Here is an 18,996-nt window from a genome sequence, read left to right on the forward strand (position 1 = left end):
TATAAACTATTTTACAGCTGGTTAGCATCTGTTGTCTGGTACAGAAAAGGTTAACAAACCTACCACAGGAATGAAGAAATACCCCAAATGCTTTTGGGCAGCTGCAGTATTAGAAACAGTTTGCTGTAGTTCACTGCAGGTGAACCCTTACAGCTAAGCTATTCGGATGCTAATATTTCCTTTGAGATGTTCACACGTGTTTACTTTTAAAGACGTGTAAAGCCCACTGAAAATACTTACGATGGGTGAGCAAACATTGTACCACTATTAGAAAATAAATTTAAATAAAATAAGACCCTTTGTGCTACATGCTAAATGCACACATCTAATCCTAACTTCATTCACCGGGTACGTAGCTGAGTCCCTCTAGTGGCATAAACATTTATTTGGCTTCAGCATGTTATTAAAATTCTATTTTACAGCCACATTATAGCAGCAAATTCACAGGTAGCTTTTTTGGACGCTCTGGGGACCGTAGCAAAGTGAATATTGGATTAGATACTGTGCAAGCTAGTGTTAATGAATGTAAATTGATTTTTAGCTGTGAGGGGCAATTATAGATGCACTGGAAGGAGAAGGGAATTTTTCAAAGGATATTCAAGAAATAATTACTATCAGTAAGAAACACACAAAGAGCAACGTAATACCCAGGGCAGCCAATAGGGATAAAAGCTTATACACAAATCTGTCATGACCTAGTAGTGAAGACTGTTTAAAAACACTGATCTCCACTTAGCTTGTAAATGCGCATCACCCTCTTTCTCACTCATATATTCTCTCTCTCTCTGACACACACACACAACACGCGCGCGCACGCTCCTGGATTTGCAGAAGACAGACATCTAGGGCACTTCTTGGCATCCACAGGAAAATCTTACGGGATTAAAAAACCACAGCAGTAAGTACTCACTGCATTAAATGTTTATTAAGTGGCATGCTGTCAAAACCTAGATTTAACAGTAAATACAGGAGGACTTTAATGGAAATTGGTTGTATTTGATTTTTCTTAGGAATTGCTGAAAGCTGCCTCTCGAGGATTACAACTTCACCTTTTGCTTTTATGGATGCTTGTTTACTCTCCATGTGGTAACCTCTGGACAGCCAGTAACCCATTCATTATCCACACTGATTGAGCGCGGGAGTAGTGCAGTGGTAACTACTTCACTTAGCTGACGGCAGACGACAAAAGGAGGGAAATGATGAATTCAGACAATTTAACCTCCCAAAGCTTCCTCTCTGTGATTCATAGCAATGCCAGCAATTTATTCTCAGGGCTCCAGTTTGTTCAGACCTTCAAGCCACTCATCATCCCCTGCTACTCGCTAGTGGTTTTTATTGGTGTCATTGGGAATTACCTTCTCATTTATGTTATCTGCAAGACAAAAAAAATGCACAATGTCACCAACTTTCTGGTAGGCAATCTGGCTTTCTCAGACATGCTCATGTGTGCAACCTGTGTACCCCTGACACTCGCGTACGCCTTTGAGCCCAGAGGATGGGTGTACGGGCGTTTCATGTGCTACTTTGTTTTCCTGATGCAACCCGTCACTGTGTTTGTGTCTGTCTTTACCTTGACTGTCATAGCTGTGGATAGGTACTACGCCATGGTGTACCCGTTCCGCAGGAGGCTCACAATCCCTATTTGTGCTTATATCCTGGCTGCTATTTGGCTGCTGAGCTGTACCTTGGCTGCCCCAGCCTTGGTGCACACTTACCACGCAGAGTTCCCGGAACTGGACTTCTCCATCTGCGAGGAGTTTTGGTTCCACATGAAGAGAGATCGCTTAGCTTACGCCTACAGCACGCTCATCATCACCTACGTACTGCCTTTGGCTGTCATCTCCCTGTCCTACCTGAGAATCTCAGTCAAGCTGAAAAACCGTGTGGTCCCAGGCAACGTCACCCAGGGCCAAGCTGAGTGGGACCGAGCAAGGAGGAGAAAGACTTTTCGCTTGCTAGTATTAGTGGTGGCAGCCTTTGGAGTCTGTTGGCTGCCTCTGCACATCTTCAACATGATAAAGGACATAGACATCAGCTTGATTGACAAGCAGTACTTCAATTTTATCCAGCTGCTGTGCCACTGGTTTGCAATGATGTCTGCTTGTACCAATGCCTTCCTCTATGCCTGGCTCCATGACAGCTTCAGGGGGGAGCTGAAGAAAATGTTTGCCTGGAGAAAGAAGAAAATTGGACCCGCTACAAACTGCATTATGGCCAGTGTGGTGCTGTAAACGAGAGCTGGTGGGAGTGCGCTTCCTTCGTACAGTAACACTGTAAGTCTTTTCCACTATTAATTAGTCCTGATTCCTGACACTTGTCCTCAGGGCTCAATTATAACAACACAAGTCCCATGCGTAGCTTCCCCAGCACGTCCACTCCTACTGGAGAAGGAGAGGCAGATGTCAAGTCCCAGAAATGTCTTTGCTTCTTTGACAAGAGTTAGAGGCCAAGGAGATGTTAGCACAATAAGACACCCTTACATAAACTACAGGGATCCCCCGCTATCTGTTTTGGATAATGCTGGCAGTCCAGACATGGGATTTGGGGACAGGGAGAAGCAAGGATGAATATGAGACCTAAACGTCTCAGTGAGGAAATGTTTTGGATTGGGTAAAAATCAAATCTGCATATCTAGCCAGAGTCCAGTCCTTAGCACATTATCCAGGTTGGAGGACTAACAATATTCCTGTAGTCCTCTTGGGTTAGGGCCACGCTGAAGAATAGCCTCAGGCTCTCTGAAACGTCCTTCCAGAGCAGCTGTCTCTGCTGTGGGCAGGAGACCAGGTTGGTAGGAGCTGCTCCGAGCCTCCCTCTGCCAGCTGAGTTGCGCTGGCAGCAGCAGTGTGCAGGGGTCTCCCCACTCCTGAGGGTGCGAGTGGTGCGTGGGGTGACGGCAGCAGCGCACCCGCACTCCCTCCAAGCGCCTCTGTACAAGACAACTGATTCGCTTGTGTGCCTGGGGACCCATGCACGGATGAGGGCTCTGCAGCCCTTGGTGGGGTGTGCTGTGTCTGCCCTGCATGGTTTCCTCCCTCACCGCCATTTTCTCCTTGCGGCTGGCCAGAGTGGACGGAATAGCAGCCTTTGCAGCAGGGCTGCTCCCCTGCCTGCCACGGCCAACCGCATCGGGCAGGGATCTGTGCTTTAGGCTTTTTGAACCCAGCATCATCATGCAATCCCCAACCCCCTGCGTCTCGTGAACCTGCAGCACGGCCTGTAGCAAGGCGAGATGTAGGATTGCGAGAGGGGAAATAAAACCGGAGTGATGTTATTTCTGTGAGGGGCAACTGCGATGCAGGGTGTGCGACAGCCTATTTGGTGGATTTGCTGATGCCGCCGCCAAGGGTGGACAGGCTGGAAACATAATGTGTGGTGGAAACTCATCCAAATAGGGGGATGTTAAGACATACCACCACTTTACTGACATTGAATTGTCTCACGTAACCCCAATTTGCTGATCCTACCGCAAGGCAGCTGCGTTCCCAGCCAGAGGAGTGGACGTCATTGTAGACTTTTTGGTGCCAAGAGGCTTCCTGCTCATTCCTTGAGGAACTTATTTGGACATGTAGCAATGCTGCCATCAGCTTTGCTCTCCAGAGACAGCCAGAGACTTTGATACCATCTTCAGAGGCACTTCTGGAAGTGTCTGTTAAGAGACGGTGGGTGGAAGAGGCAGTTGACATTGAGCCATGTATGAGCATTGCGTGACCAGTCAAAGAAAGACTTGTCAAACAGAACGGAATGGGAAGTGCTCTCTTTTTGAAGGAGTCTTTTGGGAAGCAACAATTTCCTTTGACATTCACCTTTCAATCGGATGAGGGAGTTAGAAGCTATAAACAACCTAATGGTTTCTAGTTTCTTCCTCCCTCTGTCTGAACTGAAAATATCCGAGATAATAGGCAAGCGTAAGGGAAAAAGTTCTGAAAGCAGACATTGTTTCTGAAGAGGATTCTTCCAGCCTGCTCAGCCAGAATCTGGGATGGCATGAGGAACTGACTGATACCGAGCTGAGGTCAGCCGGAGGAGCAGCGCAATGCGGGGCAGTTTTGGCCATGGTCAGCAAGGGCATCTATCCAACCGCAACTGCACATGGCCAGAAACGTCTGGACTGCGAGGCAACGCAGATGGACGAGGGGGGAGAGGGAAGAAAGAGAGGATGGTTTCTCTAGTTTGTAAATGTACTCCTACTGTGAAACTGTGAATATCATTTTGCTCATCAGCATTCAGTAAGCTAATCTGGTTAAAACTACACAGGTGCATACGCACACACTGGGAAAAGCGTTGGAAAAACATTTGAAATCCCTTCTCACAAATTTCCTTAGAATTTCAAGCTGTTCTGTTGCTAATAATGAGGAACTGGATATTGGAAGCTGATTACAGAGACATTGAATCAAGGAAAGTCCTTTTAAAGTGGCTATTACTTACATTCACTCTGTGATGAAGTGTATCTGCCTTGCTTATCTTGATTTAAAGATTTGAATGACTTATTAAAGGATGTTTTGCTTTTGCTGAATTTTAGTAAATTGTTTTTCCTTCAAGCTCAGTATAGCAAGTTACTGGAATAGCTGATGATTTTGAAAAGGCAAAAAAAACCTTCCACACAAACAAACCAAATTTTATAGGCTTTTCTGTTTCAGGGCTCTTTTGAAGAAAACAGAGAGTAGGACACTGAGAGAGCACTGGAACAACACTGCAAAAAACAGCCTTAAATAACAATAAAATCTGGATTTTTAGAGATTTTTCTTCTATGGAATTATGTTACTTCAAGCTGTTAATTTGTCAGTTTGTAAAGGCTAATTAGCATTGAGATGGCCCATACTGTTTACCACCTTGTGCACTAAACACAGACACTTGTGCACTAAATACACAGTGATCCAAAGCCCAGTGGAGTAACTGGGAAGCCTCTCGTTAACACAGCAGGCCTGGGATCATTTCCTTCTTACACATCATGTTTTTACCCTCATTTGCCAACACTGCAGTTTGGCTCATTAATGTTCTCTTGAATGTTAGTGACTGCAGATGGCTGCTGCAGAGAGCTGCATGAAGCAAACAAGAGGGACTTCTCTATTTTTTTTTCTTTTTTTCCCCTGAGACGGAAATGAACGGCTGTTCAGTGCATATATTTTTCCCAGTGACGGATGCACTGGGAACATCTCGCTACCAGCAGCCCCTGGAGCTGCAGTTACAGCAGTGCCGAGGTCTGTCATCTCAAGGAGTTCCTCAGGAGTGCCCAGCATGGCAGGCACCCTTATTTAAGTGCTGGTTTAACCTGTACATGCCCTGAATCTTTCAGGACTTGCGTTTGCAGCAGAAAGCTCAGAGCCTGCCCCTTGCTTCAGGCCCTTCTCAGGACTACGTTTTGCAGATGCACCTTGAAATGATCTGCGTTCCCCAGCCGTGGGCTCCTGAAGCTCCTTCTCTCTCCTCAGCAGCCCCCTTGCCCACCTCAGTGGTCCTGCAAGGCCATTTTTCCAGGCTTTTCCTGCTCGGTGCACAACGGAGGTCCGGCTCCGGGCAGGAGGGCTGGGGGTCCCGCAGGCTGGTGGGGACCGAGGCACAGCCACATTCGCTCAACCCCACCTCTCAATCGAGTCCCAAGAATCTCTGCTCGATGTAATTACTGTTTTCTCTGTTTTCCAGAGTAATAAACAATAATAAGATTTAGAGGCACGTTGGTGCGCTTCTTTAATCCAGTTATGCAAATAATTATATTAAAAGCCGTCATGTGAAATGTTTTTGCTAATCTCCACCCCTCTCTGGGGAACTGCTGTGGTTCTCTGAGGAACCAGGGCTCACCACTACAGTATTTTTGGTGGTATAATTTTTAATTACAATTTAAGAAATCATTGCATGCTTTGATTTTATAAAGTAGCCTGGTTCAAAACTTGGTGAACCTATTAACTTTCTCTGTAAGGGTTTTAGTTGTTGTTTCTTGCTTACATTCGAATCCAAGGACTCGCCCACTGCAGGTTTGCGTCTGAGCTGAGGTATGGCAGAGTTCTATATGCTCCTCATCTGCTGGGATTTCATTCCAGTTGTTTACATCTACCGAGAGACTTTTAACAGGTAGAGACCTAGGTGTTCTGCATTTTACAGCAGCAAATACATGCTATTTATGATGGCTCCTCGGACTGTTCCTAAAGGACAGTCTCCGGTAAACACTCCTAGATCTACTATGGAGTTTGTACACGTGCTCTGCGGTGGTGTTTTCAGGCAGATCTCAGCTGCATTAGCCAGCAAGTGGGTTATCAGAGCATGGTGAGCCTTGGGCTTTGGAAATGGAGGGCCCACTTAGGACCACACTTACTCATTGTAAAAATCATCTGGGAGGTTTCACTGGGGCCAAGCCTCTACAGCTCAGAAGGCTCTGCATATCTTAAATGTGGAGATTAATAGAGATACAGAAGGAGACGATGGGGAGAGGCAGGGGAGGGCGAGATAGCTTCACTTTAAGTGAAGAGCAAGATAGCAAGAATCACAGCTTCACGATTTGAAGCTACGCTGCATAGCATAGGGACTCACAGAGTTCTAGCAAATACACCGTATTTCCAACGTTTATAGATGCAAAAATGCTTGATCAAACATAAGCTACTCCCTATGGTCAAACGCGGGATTGGTATTAAAAGGCAATGTACTTATGAAACATGAAAAAGTAAATTGGTATTTGATCAGGAATTAAAAAACAGATTAGCTAGTGAACAAAGGTCACTAAATCTGAAATCAGGCAGCCAAAGCAAAACAATAGTTAATCAAACCTCAGTTAGGGTCAGGTAGAGTTGTTCTCTCCCCCACCTTGAAAATGGCAGCTCAGAGCAGTCACCGAAGACCAACTTATTTGTGCAATGCATTGCTATAAATTTTCCTTATGCTTGGACAAAGAAAACTGTGAGAGCTATATTTGTATCATATTTGGGGAATGGCAGTTTATCTGGGATGGGCAAAAGCAGATCCCACCATAAGGCCATTACTCACAGGAGCATGGCAAGTGCTTCCCAGCTGATAGATAGACTGGGAAAAGCTGGTATTTTTCATGCCAGCTGAACAACAGATGCTCTGTGCAGTTTTAATTGAATGAATCTTGTTTGTTGAGGTGTCAATAGTGAGTTATAATTAGATGGCTAAGATTATGCAGGGTACAGATATAAGCTGAAAATGGTACACCTGCAGCTGGGAAAAAAAATGCCTAATTGGACAGAACTGTACAATGCATGCATCAATCTGCCCACCAGACGAGAAGAGGGCAGAGAGAGAAACAACCTGCTGGTGGTAAAGCCACTGCTGTCTTTGCCACTTCTGCATGAAGAAATATAATACACATTTTTACCTCCAGCTCTCCCCCCCTCACTGCCCACTATCTTTTTCTTTTCTCAGAAAAAATAGTTGCATTCCTCCTGCTTGCCGTGGAGAAAACGTTGCTCAAGGGTCAAAGCAAATATTTCTGCCTCATAAAAAGCATACAAAAATCAGGGAGGCTTTCTAAAATGGAGATCACCCTCTTCTCTCTTAATCTTCTTTCTGCAAGCAGAAATAATAGCCAGTTGTGCCTGACACACAGTCTCTGCGCCTAACCATTTGCTGTGCAGGTCTGCAGCTGGCAGGAGCAAACCCGGCCTGCCTGCTACTTGGAGCACTGGCTTTTGTGGTTGCATCAAGTAAATACCCCTCCCCATACTCAGTGATCTCATTCTGGGTCAAAACCATCGCTAGCTCTGGTCCTTTGTACCCCATTTCCCTCCACATCCACAAGAGTTTGCTTTACTGAAAGTCCCAGCGTGCAATGGCAGATGCATCAAAGGTACCCTGTCCATATTAATGGGGCCTTTCCTTTGGAAATCATTATCATACTCCCTGTTTCAAGAGCAGGTTTCAAGTACATTCTTACCACGTACTGATATAACCAGATGGGCAGGCTTTCCCCAGGCTGGTTTCAATCAAATTTTGTATATGTTTCTCTGCTCCCTGCTCTCCCAGTCCTCCCCCAGACTTTTGAAACCGTTGATCAACTAGTCAATAGAAGATGGAGCCTCAGGGATGTTGACATCCTAGTAGCTATCTGAAATTAGGAAGAATACCAGCATTTTCGTGGTGCTCCCCAGGGAAGGAAAAGACATCTAAGTGCTCTCTACTGTAGGAACCCACCCAGGATTACATGAGGAATGGTGTAAATGCTTCAGAACTAGTTATGAGATGGCCAGGCTGCCTCCCTACAGGGCAAAAAGTGAGGGGTTAAGGGCACGAACACCAAATATATCTCATTGGGAGTTATGTCCCTTTAGGATCTAAAATCTAACCTCTTTGCCAAGAAGCTGATAGGGTTGACTTTCTTGCCTGTCATTGTTTACTTTCCCTTTCTACAGCCTGCTTTGTCAAACTAAGTTAATGAAGCTAGTAATTGGTCTAAATAATAAAACACGCACTCAGGGGCTCCCTGCTTTGTGTCTCCAGCCTGTTGGAAATCAATTCGGGGTCACTGCTATCTATTTGCAGCTGACTGGGCTCTCCGTTCTTTGCATCTTGTGTATGTTAATTATCACCATTACGTTGCAATTTCCTTGTGTTTTTTTCTCTGCAGGAAGCATACAAAAGGAGATGATGGCTTTAATCCCTACATCTACATTTCCTACAATTCTTACATTCCCATTAGGTGCTGGAGATGTTGCTTCAGCAGCTAGCAGGGCTGCAAAGAGGAGCTTGCAGCTTTCCAGCCTAGCCAGGAGATCTGCCTCTTCTGCTGAGCACAGTGCTTGGTTTCCAGATAAGGTGCTGGAGAGGCAGCCTGTGGCTCACAGCAGCAGGAAGCTGTGGTCTGGGAGAGCCTGGTGGTGCTGAGGACCGCTCCTACGCGGCTCAGGATCCCCCCCAGCAACATCACCAGCGAACGACGTGCTCAGCTGGAGGCAGCTGGTGCTCCTGTGAGGTGTTGTCGCTCTGCCTATGGTTTCTCAGCCACAGGGAGTTGTGTTCAGCTACCCCATCACAACCATGACAAGACAGGCCAACGCTCTAGTGAAAATGTGACAGCCAAACAAGGCAGTAGCTGTGACACACTGTCACAGGTTGCCATCAGTCACATCTCAAGTTTGTGCGACCGGTTGCATTTGGGAGTGGGAAGGTGAAACAATGCACTGTATTGTAAAACAAGCCTGTCTTGGGCTCAGGGCAAGAAAGAAAGAAAGAAAAAAAAAAAAAAAAGGAGAATATTTTTGGACTTCAAGCAAACAATAACTATCCAAAGGCTAAATCTATAACCACCCAGAGGCTGTGTTTCAGTATGAATGTAGGAGTTACTCAAGTCTTCTTGTCAGTGTGGTCCCTCACTTGCAGCGTGCCAGTTCAGTGTATTGGCTTTACTGCATCTTTCCTCCTATCCCTCAGCCATACAGTGAGCTTGGATAGGGGCAAGCCAGGCATATGTATGAACCATTAGTGTGAGGTCCATGTATGCAGAGCCATTAGTATATGGTCCAGAGACAGATGAGTTGAGGGCGAATGCTCTTGTGAAAGGGGTTTTTCATAAAAATAATTGAAAGGTTGGGGATGGGGTTCTGAGGCAAGCGTTCAACCAACCCACTTCTCAACAACTGAATGCAACTCTGGAGGAAGTAAGATGAAAATAATCCAAATATCATGTGCAAAAGTTGGCTATGATCTACATCACCAATTAGAAATTACTTTCTGAGTCACTATCTACAAAGTATTTCAAATCATTAAGAAGACAAAACCTTCAACACTCAGCTTTGGAATGATTTCCCCACAATTATTGGATCCTTTTAAAATTCAACATCTGTTATTAATATGCATAACTTAAAAGAATTAAAAATAAATTTGAAACCATCTGAAGCACTAGGCACAGCATATGGCAGACCTGTTTAATCTTAACAAGTCAATAATATTATCATTGTGAATCACTTCTTCATTAAAACATGTATTCATGTTTGTTGCATAAAATAATGTTTATTTGTAAAAGCCTTTTGTACCACCCATGCAATTGTCAGTTGTCACAGCTAATTCTAAATTGTTTTGATACCTCCTCTTGGAAAATTACCACAGACTGAGAATAGACGAAATACAAATCATCACTGGTCAAACAAAGTTCTAACAACATCACCAACAAAGTGCAGGAAAGCTTTTGAAGACCTACGTTTTGCTGTAGTTACAGAAAGATGGGTTTCGTTATTTTGAAGGCATTGCGGAAAGCACTGTTCCAAACACTTCTCACCTCCAAAAAGTTGTATACATGGTCTGACATGATCTGCATGCTTTCATAGTTCATAACATTCTTCCTTTATTGCTAAATGAAGAAATATGTTTTCCCATGAAATAGCTTAAAATGGCACTGCCCACCTGTAAATGCCGCTGAGTAGGTGAGGACATAAAAGACAGGTCAAACTTCAGAACTGGGGATTAAAAGCCAGACTGCCCAGACCCTGAAGCCATTTAATTATTGGATAAAGGCAACTGTGCATTGAAATGTTGTCTATCAATCATTTCCTGAGAAGAAGATTTACCTCCTCCCCCCACGTATTTTAAGGAAAGGTGCTTGAATTTCAGGCTACTAATTTTCATGCAGAGACATCTCCCTTCCGCGCAGTGTGAGGCACCCAATCTCAGAGATGCAGGGTTTAAAAATCACATCTTCACTTTGCATCCTCAGTGGTGGCTGTCAGCTAGCTCAGCTCAGACAGCAGCTTATTCTGCACATTAGCATCCAACATTCTGGGTAAAACCTTCTCCCAGTGCACTGTGCAAACAATCTGTTTGGGATGCTGGTATTCACCCAGTCTTATGAAGTTTAAATGTGATTCGTGGGTTTAGTCCAGGTCTGCTTTCCAAGGACTTAAACAGAAGTGGTAAAGTAACCAGCAGCCCTAAGCTAAATATCTTTTCTATACATGTGAAATCTATTACAACGCAAAAATCCAAACAACCAACCCCAAAACCTCAGTATGTTAAAGGAATGGATTAACATTAAAAAATAAATAGTTCTTAAAATGCCTTGATTCCTGGGGATTAGGTCACCTTTAAGAGGGGTAGAAGACGTTTTAATGTTTGCCCACCACTGAAGAAGGTATATGCAAGTGAAATATTTGGTAGCTTTCTAAACCATTATGGGTTTGCTGAGTGATCAGAAAAGCACAGAAGATTTGAGGGCAAGAGGAAAACGCACAGGATTTTTAGTGCTAAAATGAATTAGCTGGACAAGCTGAATCTGCAATGTGACGTTCAACAAATAGCCTAATTTACAGTGCTAGCTATGCTGAAAATAGAGATAATTAGGCAAGCACTTTTACTTCCAGTTCTAACATGAGGTATTTGAAAACAGGTGGAAGGTGAGTTGGGACAACGCCAGACTGGTACAAGAATAGTCTTAAAATTTTTTACAGCAGTGAATAAAAACTAAATGGAGAGTGTCAGTACAGCTTTCTAAATCTGAAGCTATTCACATTCAAATATTGAGACCAGAGGAGATGGATAAAGGTGACGTAAAGCTACATCAAGTTTCGCAATTCACCTATTTAAAAATAGTTGCAAAAATAGCAAGCCCTACACTTTCCTCTAAATTGCAGATGTTTGAAACATGGATCTGCAGTTTGATTTTACCTTTATTGCAGAAAGTCTAAGCTCTTTGAGACAGCTTTGAGCAAAGATGAGTGTCTCTATTGTCTCCTCTCAGATGGTGTCCAGAGACTTAACCAAGCCGCTATGATTTTCTGCTGTAGATAATAGTTCCAAAACGAGCTTTGAGGCGTCTTTCCACAAGATTTTGATTTAACATTCACAGCATAACCAGGGGATAGAAAACAACAAACCACGTAAGTAGAAACTCTTGCTAATGCCCCATTTACAGTAACTAAACATTTTTAAAACCAAAAGAAATGACAGAGGACTATTGGAAGCTTTGAAGTATTCTGTTTGATCGTTGCATAGCTAGAGATGTTTTCTATGAAACTACAACTCTTGTGACCTGGAATTTACACCTTCTGCGTTTGATCTAGGCAGCCCCACAGCACCGACGTTTCCAGGGAGAGCAACACTCTTTTAGAAAATATTCTATCCTTGTGAGCTGGATACTGCCACTTCTAATGACTACGACATGTTTCAGCAGCTGCTGAAACACAACAAGGAAGACATTACTTACCACAAAATATGGCAGGGTCTAGCTAGGCAGAAGTATGCTAATTTCTTTTATTAATGGCTAGGAATCCAACAGACACCTATTATCCACTGAATTTCAACCCTGCGCGTATGTTTCCCAAGAAGAGCTAATTAGCCATTTGAGAATCCACCAGAGAGCAATAGTTTTGTTTAGTTCCGAATAAGCAGCAATGTGGATAAGCTGTCGCTGAAAGCTGAGTCGCATCTGAAAAGCAGAGTGAAACCCAAAAGGAATCTATAATGCCTCTATGATTCAGAGCACTTAAGCACTGCAATATGTCTGGTTTTAAATATCTCCTTCTTCTTCTGAAGTGTATTTGGACAAACTGTCTGAACAGAAGAGGAGCAAATACAAGTTACTCCTCAATGATTAGATGGAGTGCCACCAGCTGCAGTCACACCGGGGCTGCTCCCGGGCACCTGAGAAGCTTACTCCCACCTCCATCAATGTCAGCAGCAGTCTTGATTTCAGATTCAAGAGAACATGATTTTTACGAGGGGTCCCTACCTTTCCCTTCTCCTTCCCTACATTAATAGAAGGGAAATACAAGTGAGCTTCCAACCTGTTAGTTTCCTGTTTTATAATATTCCTGATTTTTTTTTTTTTTTTTTCCTGCAGACAATCAGAAGCTCTCAGGATGCAGCAATGCCCCCTTCCATGCACATTGTTCAGGTTCTAATAAACGGAAGAGCTCAAGATCTGAGATATCTCCTCCTAATAGCTATGGCAGACAAAGGATTGGACTCCATGAGGCACAAACTATGAAACAGAGCATAAGCATACATAATTATCATCCTAATCTAGAGCTGAAACAAGAACTCTAAATCAGAGCTAGTCAGTGTATCAAGTACCATCTCTTCACAAGAAACTAATATCAGCTTCCCTTCAACATTCAGCATTAATACATTTAATAAAATAGCTAGACCTTTACTCACCAAAGTATCTTCATCAGTTATTCTTTGTTTCCCTGGAACCTACTCATCAGCTGGTTTCTCACTAATTCTTTCTAAATTAGAGAAACAAATCCTGTTTTCCCTACCCCCCAGCAAACCTTCCATCCTCTTTCCTAAGACGACTAATCTTGATGAACGTGGTGTCCTCCCACCACCATCAGTTGGCCCTCCAGCACCTGCCCCAGCCCAGCAGGCAGAGCCTTTAAATAGGGCACACAGAGACCCCATGCAAAACACTGGCAGTGTTGCTGGAGGCTGGGTTGGATGGGAGTGATTTACAGATAGTTCTAGCTTACCAAACAACAAGTTTTACAAGGTTGCATTATTAGTAGATACTCTTAGATGAAGTCAGGTGGAACCCACACATGCAAGAGGGTGATTAGTGTAACTATCTGATACTAATAGAGAAGCTTATTAAAACAGAAAAAAAAAACCCCTCCTAACCTGTTAGGAAGATAAATACTGAAAAGAATGAACGAAAATTTATTAAAAAGTTTCAGTGGGGCATGAAGGAATTGAGGTTCCACTTAATCTTAGACCTCCTGGTTCTGCTGGAGTACTGAAATTCTGTCCCCAAGTTGTTATATTCTTGCTAAGAAACTTTACCTTCTAATTTTAATTGCTGTCTATTCTTAAAGGAGATACCAGTAGCCAATCTTTTCGGTGCCTGCTGATCCTGGGGCTGTCTGGAGGAAGGAGGAGGATGGATCAATATGATCAGTACAAAGCTAGACTCATTCCTTCTTAAAACTGGCTTTTGCTCTAGAATCTGTGCCAGCGATAAGCAAGAACTCAGTTTAACACTAGCACTAACGCTAGGTGTTAGCTTCCTTTTTAGTCAGCGCAGTAAATATAAGACCAATGACCTGGCAAGCAACAGTAGGACATAGCTGGTGAGCAGCAAAACCCCAGCGACGAGTGGGCACTAGCTCTCCCCGTATGCAGTCTCTGCTCTGCAGCACTGCTACGCGTTCACTGGTCATCCACTGGTCATCCCACGGGTACTGCCAGCAGGCGTTGGCGTGTGTGTCTGATCGTACAGCTATTCTCACTCTTCGGGGAACTGAAAATCTCGCTGGCTCAATTAAACACCAAGTACCCTGGTTTTCTAGTTCCTGGAGCCTGCTGGCCTGGTCTGAGCTGCGTTCTTGGTGGTACCTTTTTGTCCGAGAATGGTGTGAGTTGCTTCCCCTGCTCATTGCCAGTCAGCAAGGTCTCCTCTGTTGCTGGAGACCAGCCTTACTCCAAGGAGGCCTGCGACCACCATACGTGTCGTCTCTCCTCCCAGCACAATCACGTGCTTGACACCAGGCTTGTCCCAAACAGCAGTGGGGTTTGTAGATACTTGGCCTTCCATGGTCTCTTGGCGTGGCACTAGAGGAGGTCTCCAGGAAGGCAGAGAAATGATGGTCTCAGTCAGGGTTGTTGAGGTAGCATTTACTTACGAAAATACAAAAAGACTTTTCCATCTGCATTCCTTTACCTTGGGAGATGGGCAGAGTTGTGACAACACATTCCCAGTGCATCCAGATTTTGTGATGGTCTTTTTTTATAGACCATCCCCACAAACCAGGGCTGATACAGTGTTGACTTTCAGGTTTTAGCCTTGGACCTGCGCAAGGTGAATTCATAGGGATGTCTTACTCTGGAATACTGGGCCGGGCTGTGAGCCTCTTCATGGACTTCAGATTTCATCCTCACTGTTTTATTAACTCATTTTCTGTTCCAAATGGGTCTCTTGCTCCTATTGATATTATCTCATCTACTTCCTCTTTCATTAGCCACTGAAAATGGCGAATTCGAAGACCACCTTAACTTCAGACTATGTCGTATGTCTTCTGTTTGCAAATCTTTTCAACTTGTGTAAAAAGCTGCAGGATAGCAGGCCCCTGGTGCTGCACAGGCTGGCACGCAGCCTCCCGTCCGTATGCCTGTGAACTGTCTGAGCAAGAAGACAAATCAATACTAATTAATGGTCCCCCGGAAAGTAAATGATTTGTTCACAGTGTGCAATGTAGCAAGGAATCCTGTAGGCTATTTTTGCCTTTGATTTATCACACCATATAAACGAGGGTTTATACATGTAGCCTGGAACCTAAAATCTATTGCCGATAAAGGTCACAGCTTCTGTTGAGACAAAAGGAGCCTACAAACCTGGGAGAAGAGCTGGGATATTTTACTTCCATGGATACAGCAGATAAGAGCGATCATTTCAGCTATCTGGTTGCTAATTTACAGCAGCTCCCGAGGTTTGGAACATACAGAAAAATATTCAAGAGATCAAGTAATTAGTTTTGTGGAGCACCTACATCAACCTCCCATTTTCTGCAGGAAGGATACATTTCTGATAGTTGGCCTTTCTGTCTAGCAGACAGAGCTAGAGCAAGGTAGCTAGAATAAGAGCAAACAAAGTCAAAAACCAGAAATGTTGGCTAGTGACGTTGCCTCTCACAAGCTATGGCAGACAGTGCCTGTGCTAAAAGGTTTGTGAAAGTGCTGAATCAATTGATACTGCGTTGGCTTCATGTGCAACTCAGAGGAAAGGTTCAATCGCGGCCGGTTGTAGGAAAAGGATTTTTAAAATGCATCAGGCCTTTTAATTACAGATGGTCACTTAGCAATTTCAGCTTTTGGGAAATGAGTTAGTACCATTAGCGGAGGCAGGTTCTTCCTTTATTGCAGTCCCTTCCAGCAAGGTTTGTTCTCACAGAACATGAGCAATTTTGTTTAATTGCTCTGTGAGAGTACATGATGTTAGGAAATGGATCATCGTACACCGGCTCAAACGTATGTTTGAGTGTTGTGCTGCATGAATGTCACTTCATTATAAGCATACATCGTGAGTTTTGTTTGGAAAACAGTATCCTGGGTTGCAGTGATGATCACCTTAATTTTGCAACACTGTAGGAAAACATCTTCTCATGATTTCCTATAATCTTGGATCCCTGGAGTTTCCATTTGTACTCCATTTGTGCAGTTAATCACTCCCAACAAATGCTCATCCTTCTGCTCGGTCCTGTCAGGTTTCATCCAGTATTTTCACATAATTTCTCCAACTTGCCTAGCTGACTAGTTTCTAGTCCTGTCTTAACATACTTGCATCTCCTCCTACCTTAGTGTTTTCTAGAGCTTTAACAGTATAACACTCTATTGTATCTACCAGGTCATTAATAAAAACATTTTGAATACAGCCAACTCCATGACAGTTGTCTGAGGAGCTCGTTAATTACATTCTTCTATTTTGTCCATGAGCCATGGATAATGGCTACATTTTCATTAGTTCAGCATGTTTATTCAGCCTGTTTGGTCTGTGCCATATGAGAGTTTCATGCAGAACATATTTTTTTACCTACTGAATGAGAAGGTCTTTAGAGAAAATATTAAAGCCCGTTCTGCAATTTCAGATGGTGAAAACAAAAAGTCTTCTCTCTATCCAAACCTGCAACCCATTCATAAAAAGAAATGAGTTTGCTCTGAGAGGATTTGCAGTTGTCAAATCCATTTTGACTCTTACTCGTTTCCTTGTTTTCTTTCATGTGCTCACAAAGATTTTGTGCTTTCCAGGGTTTTTCTGGCATTTGAAGGTAAGCTGACTGATAGACAAACGCCCGACCAGTCTTTTCCTTCCACTCTTAGAAACTGAATATATTTGCCCTTTCCCAGCCTTCTGATGCTTATTTACAGTCCACCGCTTCCCTAAGATAACCCCAAGTGGTTCTGACATTACTTCTGCCATATTCTTTCCCTGTTCCCTGGGATAAAATCCATCAGGCTCAGACAGCGTGAAAACTTTGGAGTTCTCTAAGTGTGCTGATGCCTCCTTGTGCCTTTCCGTGGAGAGATCCTACCGCTCTGCTGCTGCTGCTTGCATTAGCCAGTCTTTGCACTTGATCTCTTCTCTTCGAAATGCAACATAAGACACAGAGAACTTTGGCCTTCTTGGCTTTTTGTGCTGATGACTTCCCTTCTCCATTTGCTAGTGAATCAATAATTTGCTTGGTCTCAGGGTATTCAGAATTGTTTCTCGCTACTCCTATCACTTGTAAAATCCTGTTCTGTACTTTTAAAAATTGTCTCTCTGCATACTCATGCGATTCTTTGATACTTGTCTCAGTAGCCTCATTTAGTCGTTACTTTCTGTAGGCATCTTCTCTTGCTGAAGGTGAATGAAGAGCTCGTGACTTTTCCCCACATTTCCAAATCTTCTCCTGCATCTCTGGCTGGCTCACCCAATTGTCCCTTTAATTTGGGTGTGCTGAGAAGAGAAGGGGTCAATGTCACTGCTCTGCTCAATAAAAAGAGCTTAAACCTGATTCAGAGCTCTCCCGTTTCACCCTACTCACTCGCCCATTCACATTTTTTTCCTTCTTTACTGCATCTGTAATAAAAAATTTGAAAAGCTAAAACATTTGAATCAAAGGGGTTTGTAAGATTTTCACAGTAATTATTCCCTGGTTTTTGTCTTCCTTTTGAAGGGAATTTTTAGAAGGAAACTTCCATTTGAGCAATACTGTGTAGAAAAGGAAAGCAAAACCAAATATCCTTCAAAAATATGAAATGGGGAGGATTTTTCGTGATCCTTTTTTGTGTGGCCTGATCCTGCCCTCTTTAGTAGAAAATAAGACAACCACTCAGCGGGGGACATGTAAGAACAACTCAGTTGCATTTCTCTCTCTGGTGCTGGCTTTTACTCACAGGCCTGCTGTGGGCGAAATCCAGGCACAGTACGCGGCTTGATCCATCATGCCACAATCTGGCAAATATGAATAAACACTGACTGTCCCCCGTGGTGCTTGTAGCTGCCCTTCTGGCCTTGGCCGCCCAGCAGCATTGTGAAAGATGCTTTTCTGAAATGGAAGGTGAAAAGGGAAAGGAGTAAGATACATGGATGGAAAGGACACATAGGAAAAGAGAGAGAGGATCCTGTTCTCATATTTACTACTCAGGATGTCATGAAAGGACTCAGTTCCTTTGACTCTGCCTGCCAAGGGACCAGTGGAAGATCAGGAGGTCCACCAGTGCTTTGGCAGATACAAAGCTCTACCCCTGCTCTCTCAAGACTCTTAGTTGAGGACACCAAAGTGGGGCAGGGTAGGACAGCATGCTCCACTTTTTTTCTTCCGATTATGTTTAACCCATCAACTCGCTTCAGTTTCTTTACCCCATTCTTGTTTTATTACCCTGTAGGCTTACAGTGCTTAGGTGGCCACCGATGGTTCCCGGGCTAGTGGAGGGCAATCCAGGTGGTACTGCAAGAATGGGCCACCCAGAGGGCTACAGGGACCTCAGTCTGTGTTGGTATTGGTAAAGTACTACCATGAATTACAGCATGGCAGTAAATGCTTCCTAGAGAGATAATTTACATTTTCAAGCAAGATCTTTTAAAACTGTTCTTTCTGTAGACCCCAAAATACAAAACAGACATGCAGACGCAAACACAAAACAATACAGACAGATGAATGAGCAAGAGGCCAGTTTCATTTTAGGGGATTGTAAACAGACTCTAGCAAGTCCCTCCGCATGCAGCAGCTTGCAGGACTGTAATATTAGTCATGATAATATATTTAAAATGGAAGTTAAAATAACACGGACCAAGCCCACCACCTGCTTTCCCTCTGGAGGGTTTTTCTGTGTTATCCCAACAACAAGGGCAGTTAAAAAGGGGGCCACAGGCTCATTAACAAATTCAAATTTGAAACATGATGTTGGGACAATTCTGTTAAGTTTTCTTGCTGTGAGAATCCTTCATGTTTTTCAGGCGGATGAAGTGGACCTGATATTCAGATGTTCAAATTTAATTACTTATTTGAGTAATTAAAATGATTAAAGCTGTCTTGAAACCCAGAGTTTTGCAATAACACTTTGAGAAGAGCTTTTCTCCTCCTA

The 18,996-nt window shown here is 43.6% G+C and overlaps 1 protein-coding gene across 1 annotated transcript; it reads left to right on the plus strand.

The window, feature by feature from the left end:
* Positions 1–1,169: 1,169 nt before the first annotated feature.
* On the plus strand, positions 1,170–2,251 carry PRLHR (prolactin releasing hormone receptor). Its single transcript, XM_009579638.1, has one exon. It carries the CDS (start codon positions 1,197–1,199, stop codon positions 2,229–2,231), a length of 1,035 nt encoding a protein of 344 aa, XP_009577933.1. The 5' UTR covers positions 1,170–1,196; the 3' UTR covers positions 2,232–2,251.
* Positions 2,252–18,996: the final 16,745 nt, after the last annotated feature.

Source organism: Fulmarus glacialis, unplaced genomic scaffold, assembly GCF_000690835.1.
Source record: "Fulmarus glacialis isolate BGI_N327 unplaced genomic scaffold, ASM69083v1 scaffold6236, whole genome shotgun sequence".
Lineage (NCBI taxonomy): Eukaryota > Metazoa > Chordata > Aves > Procellariiformes > Procellariidae > Fulmarus > Fulmarus glacialis.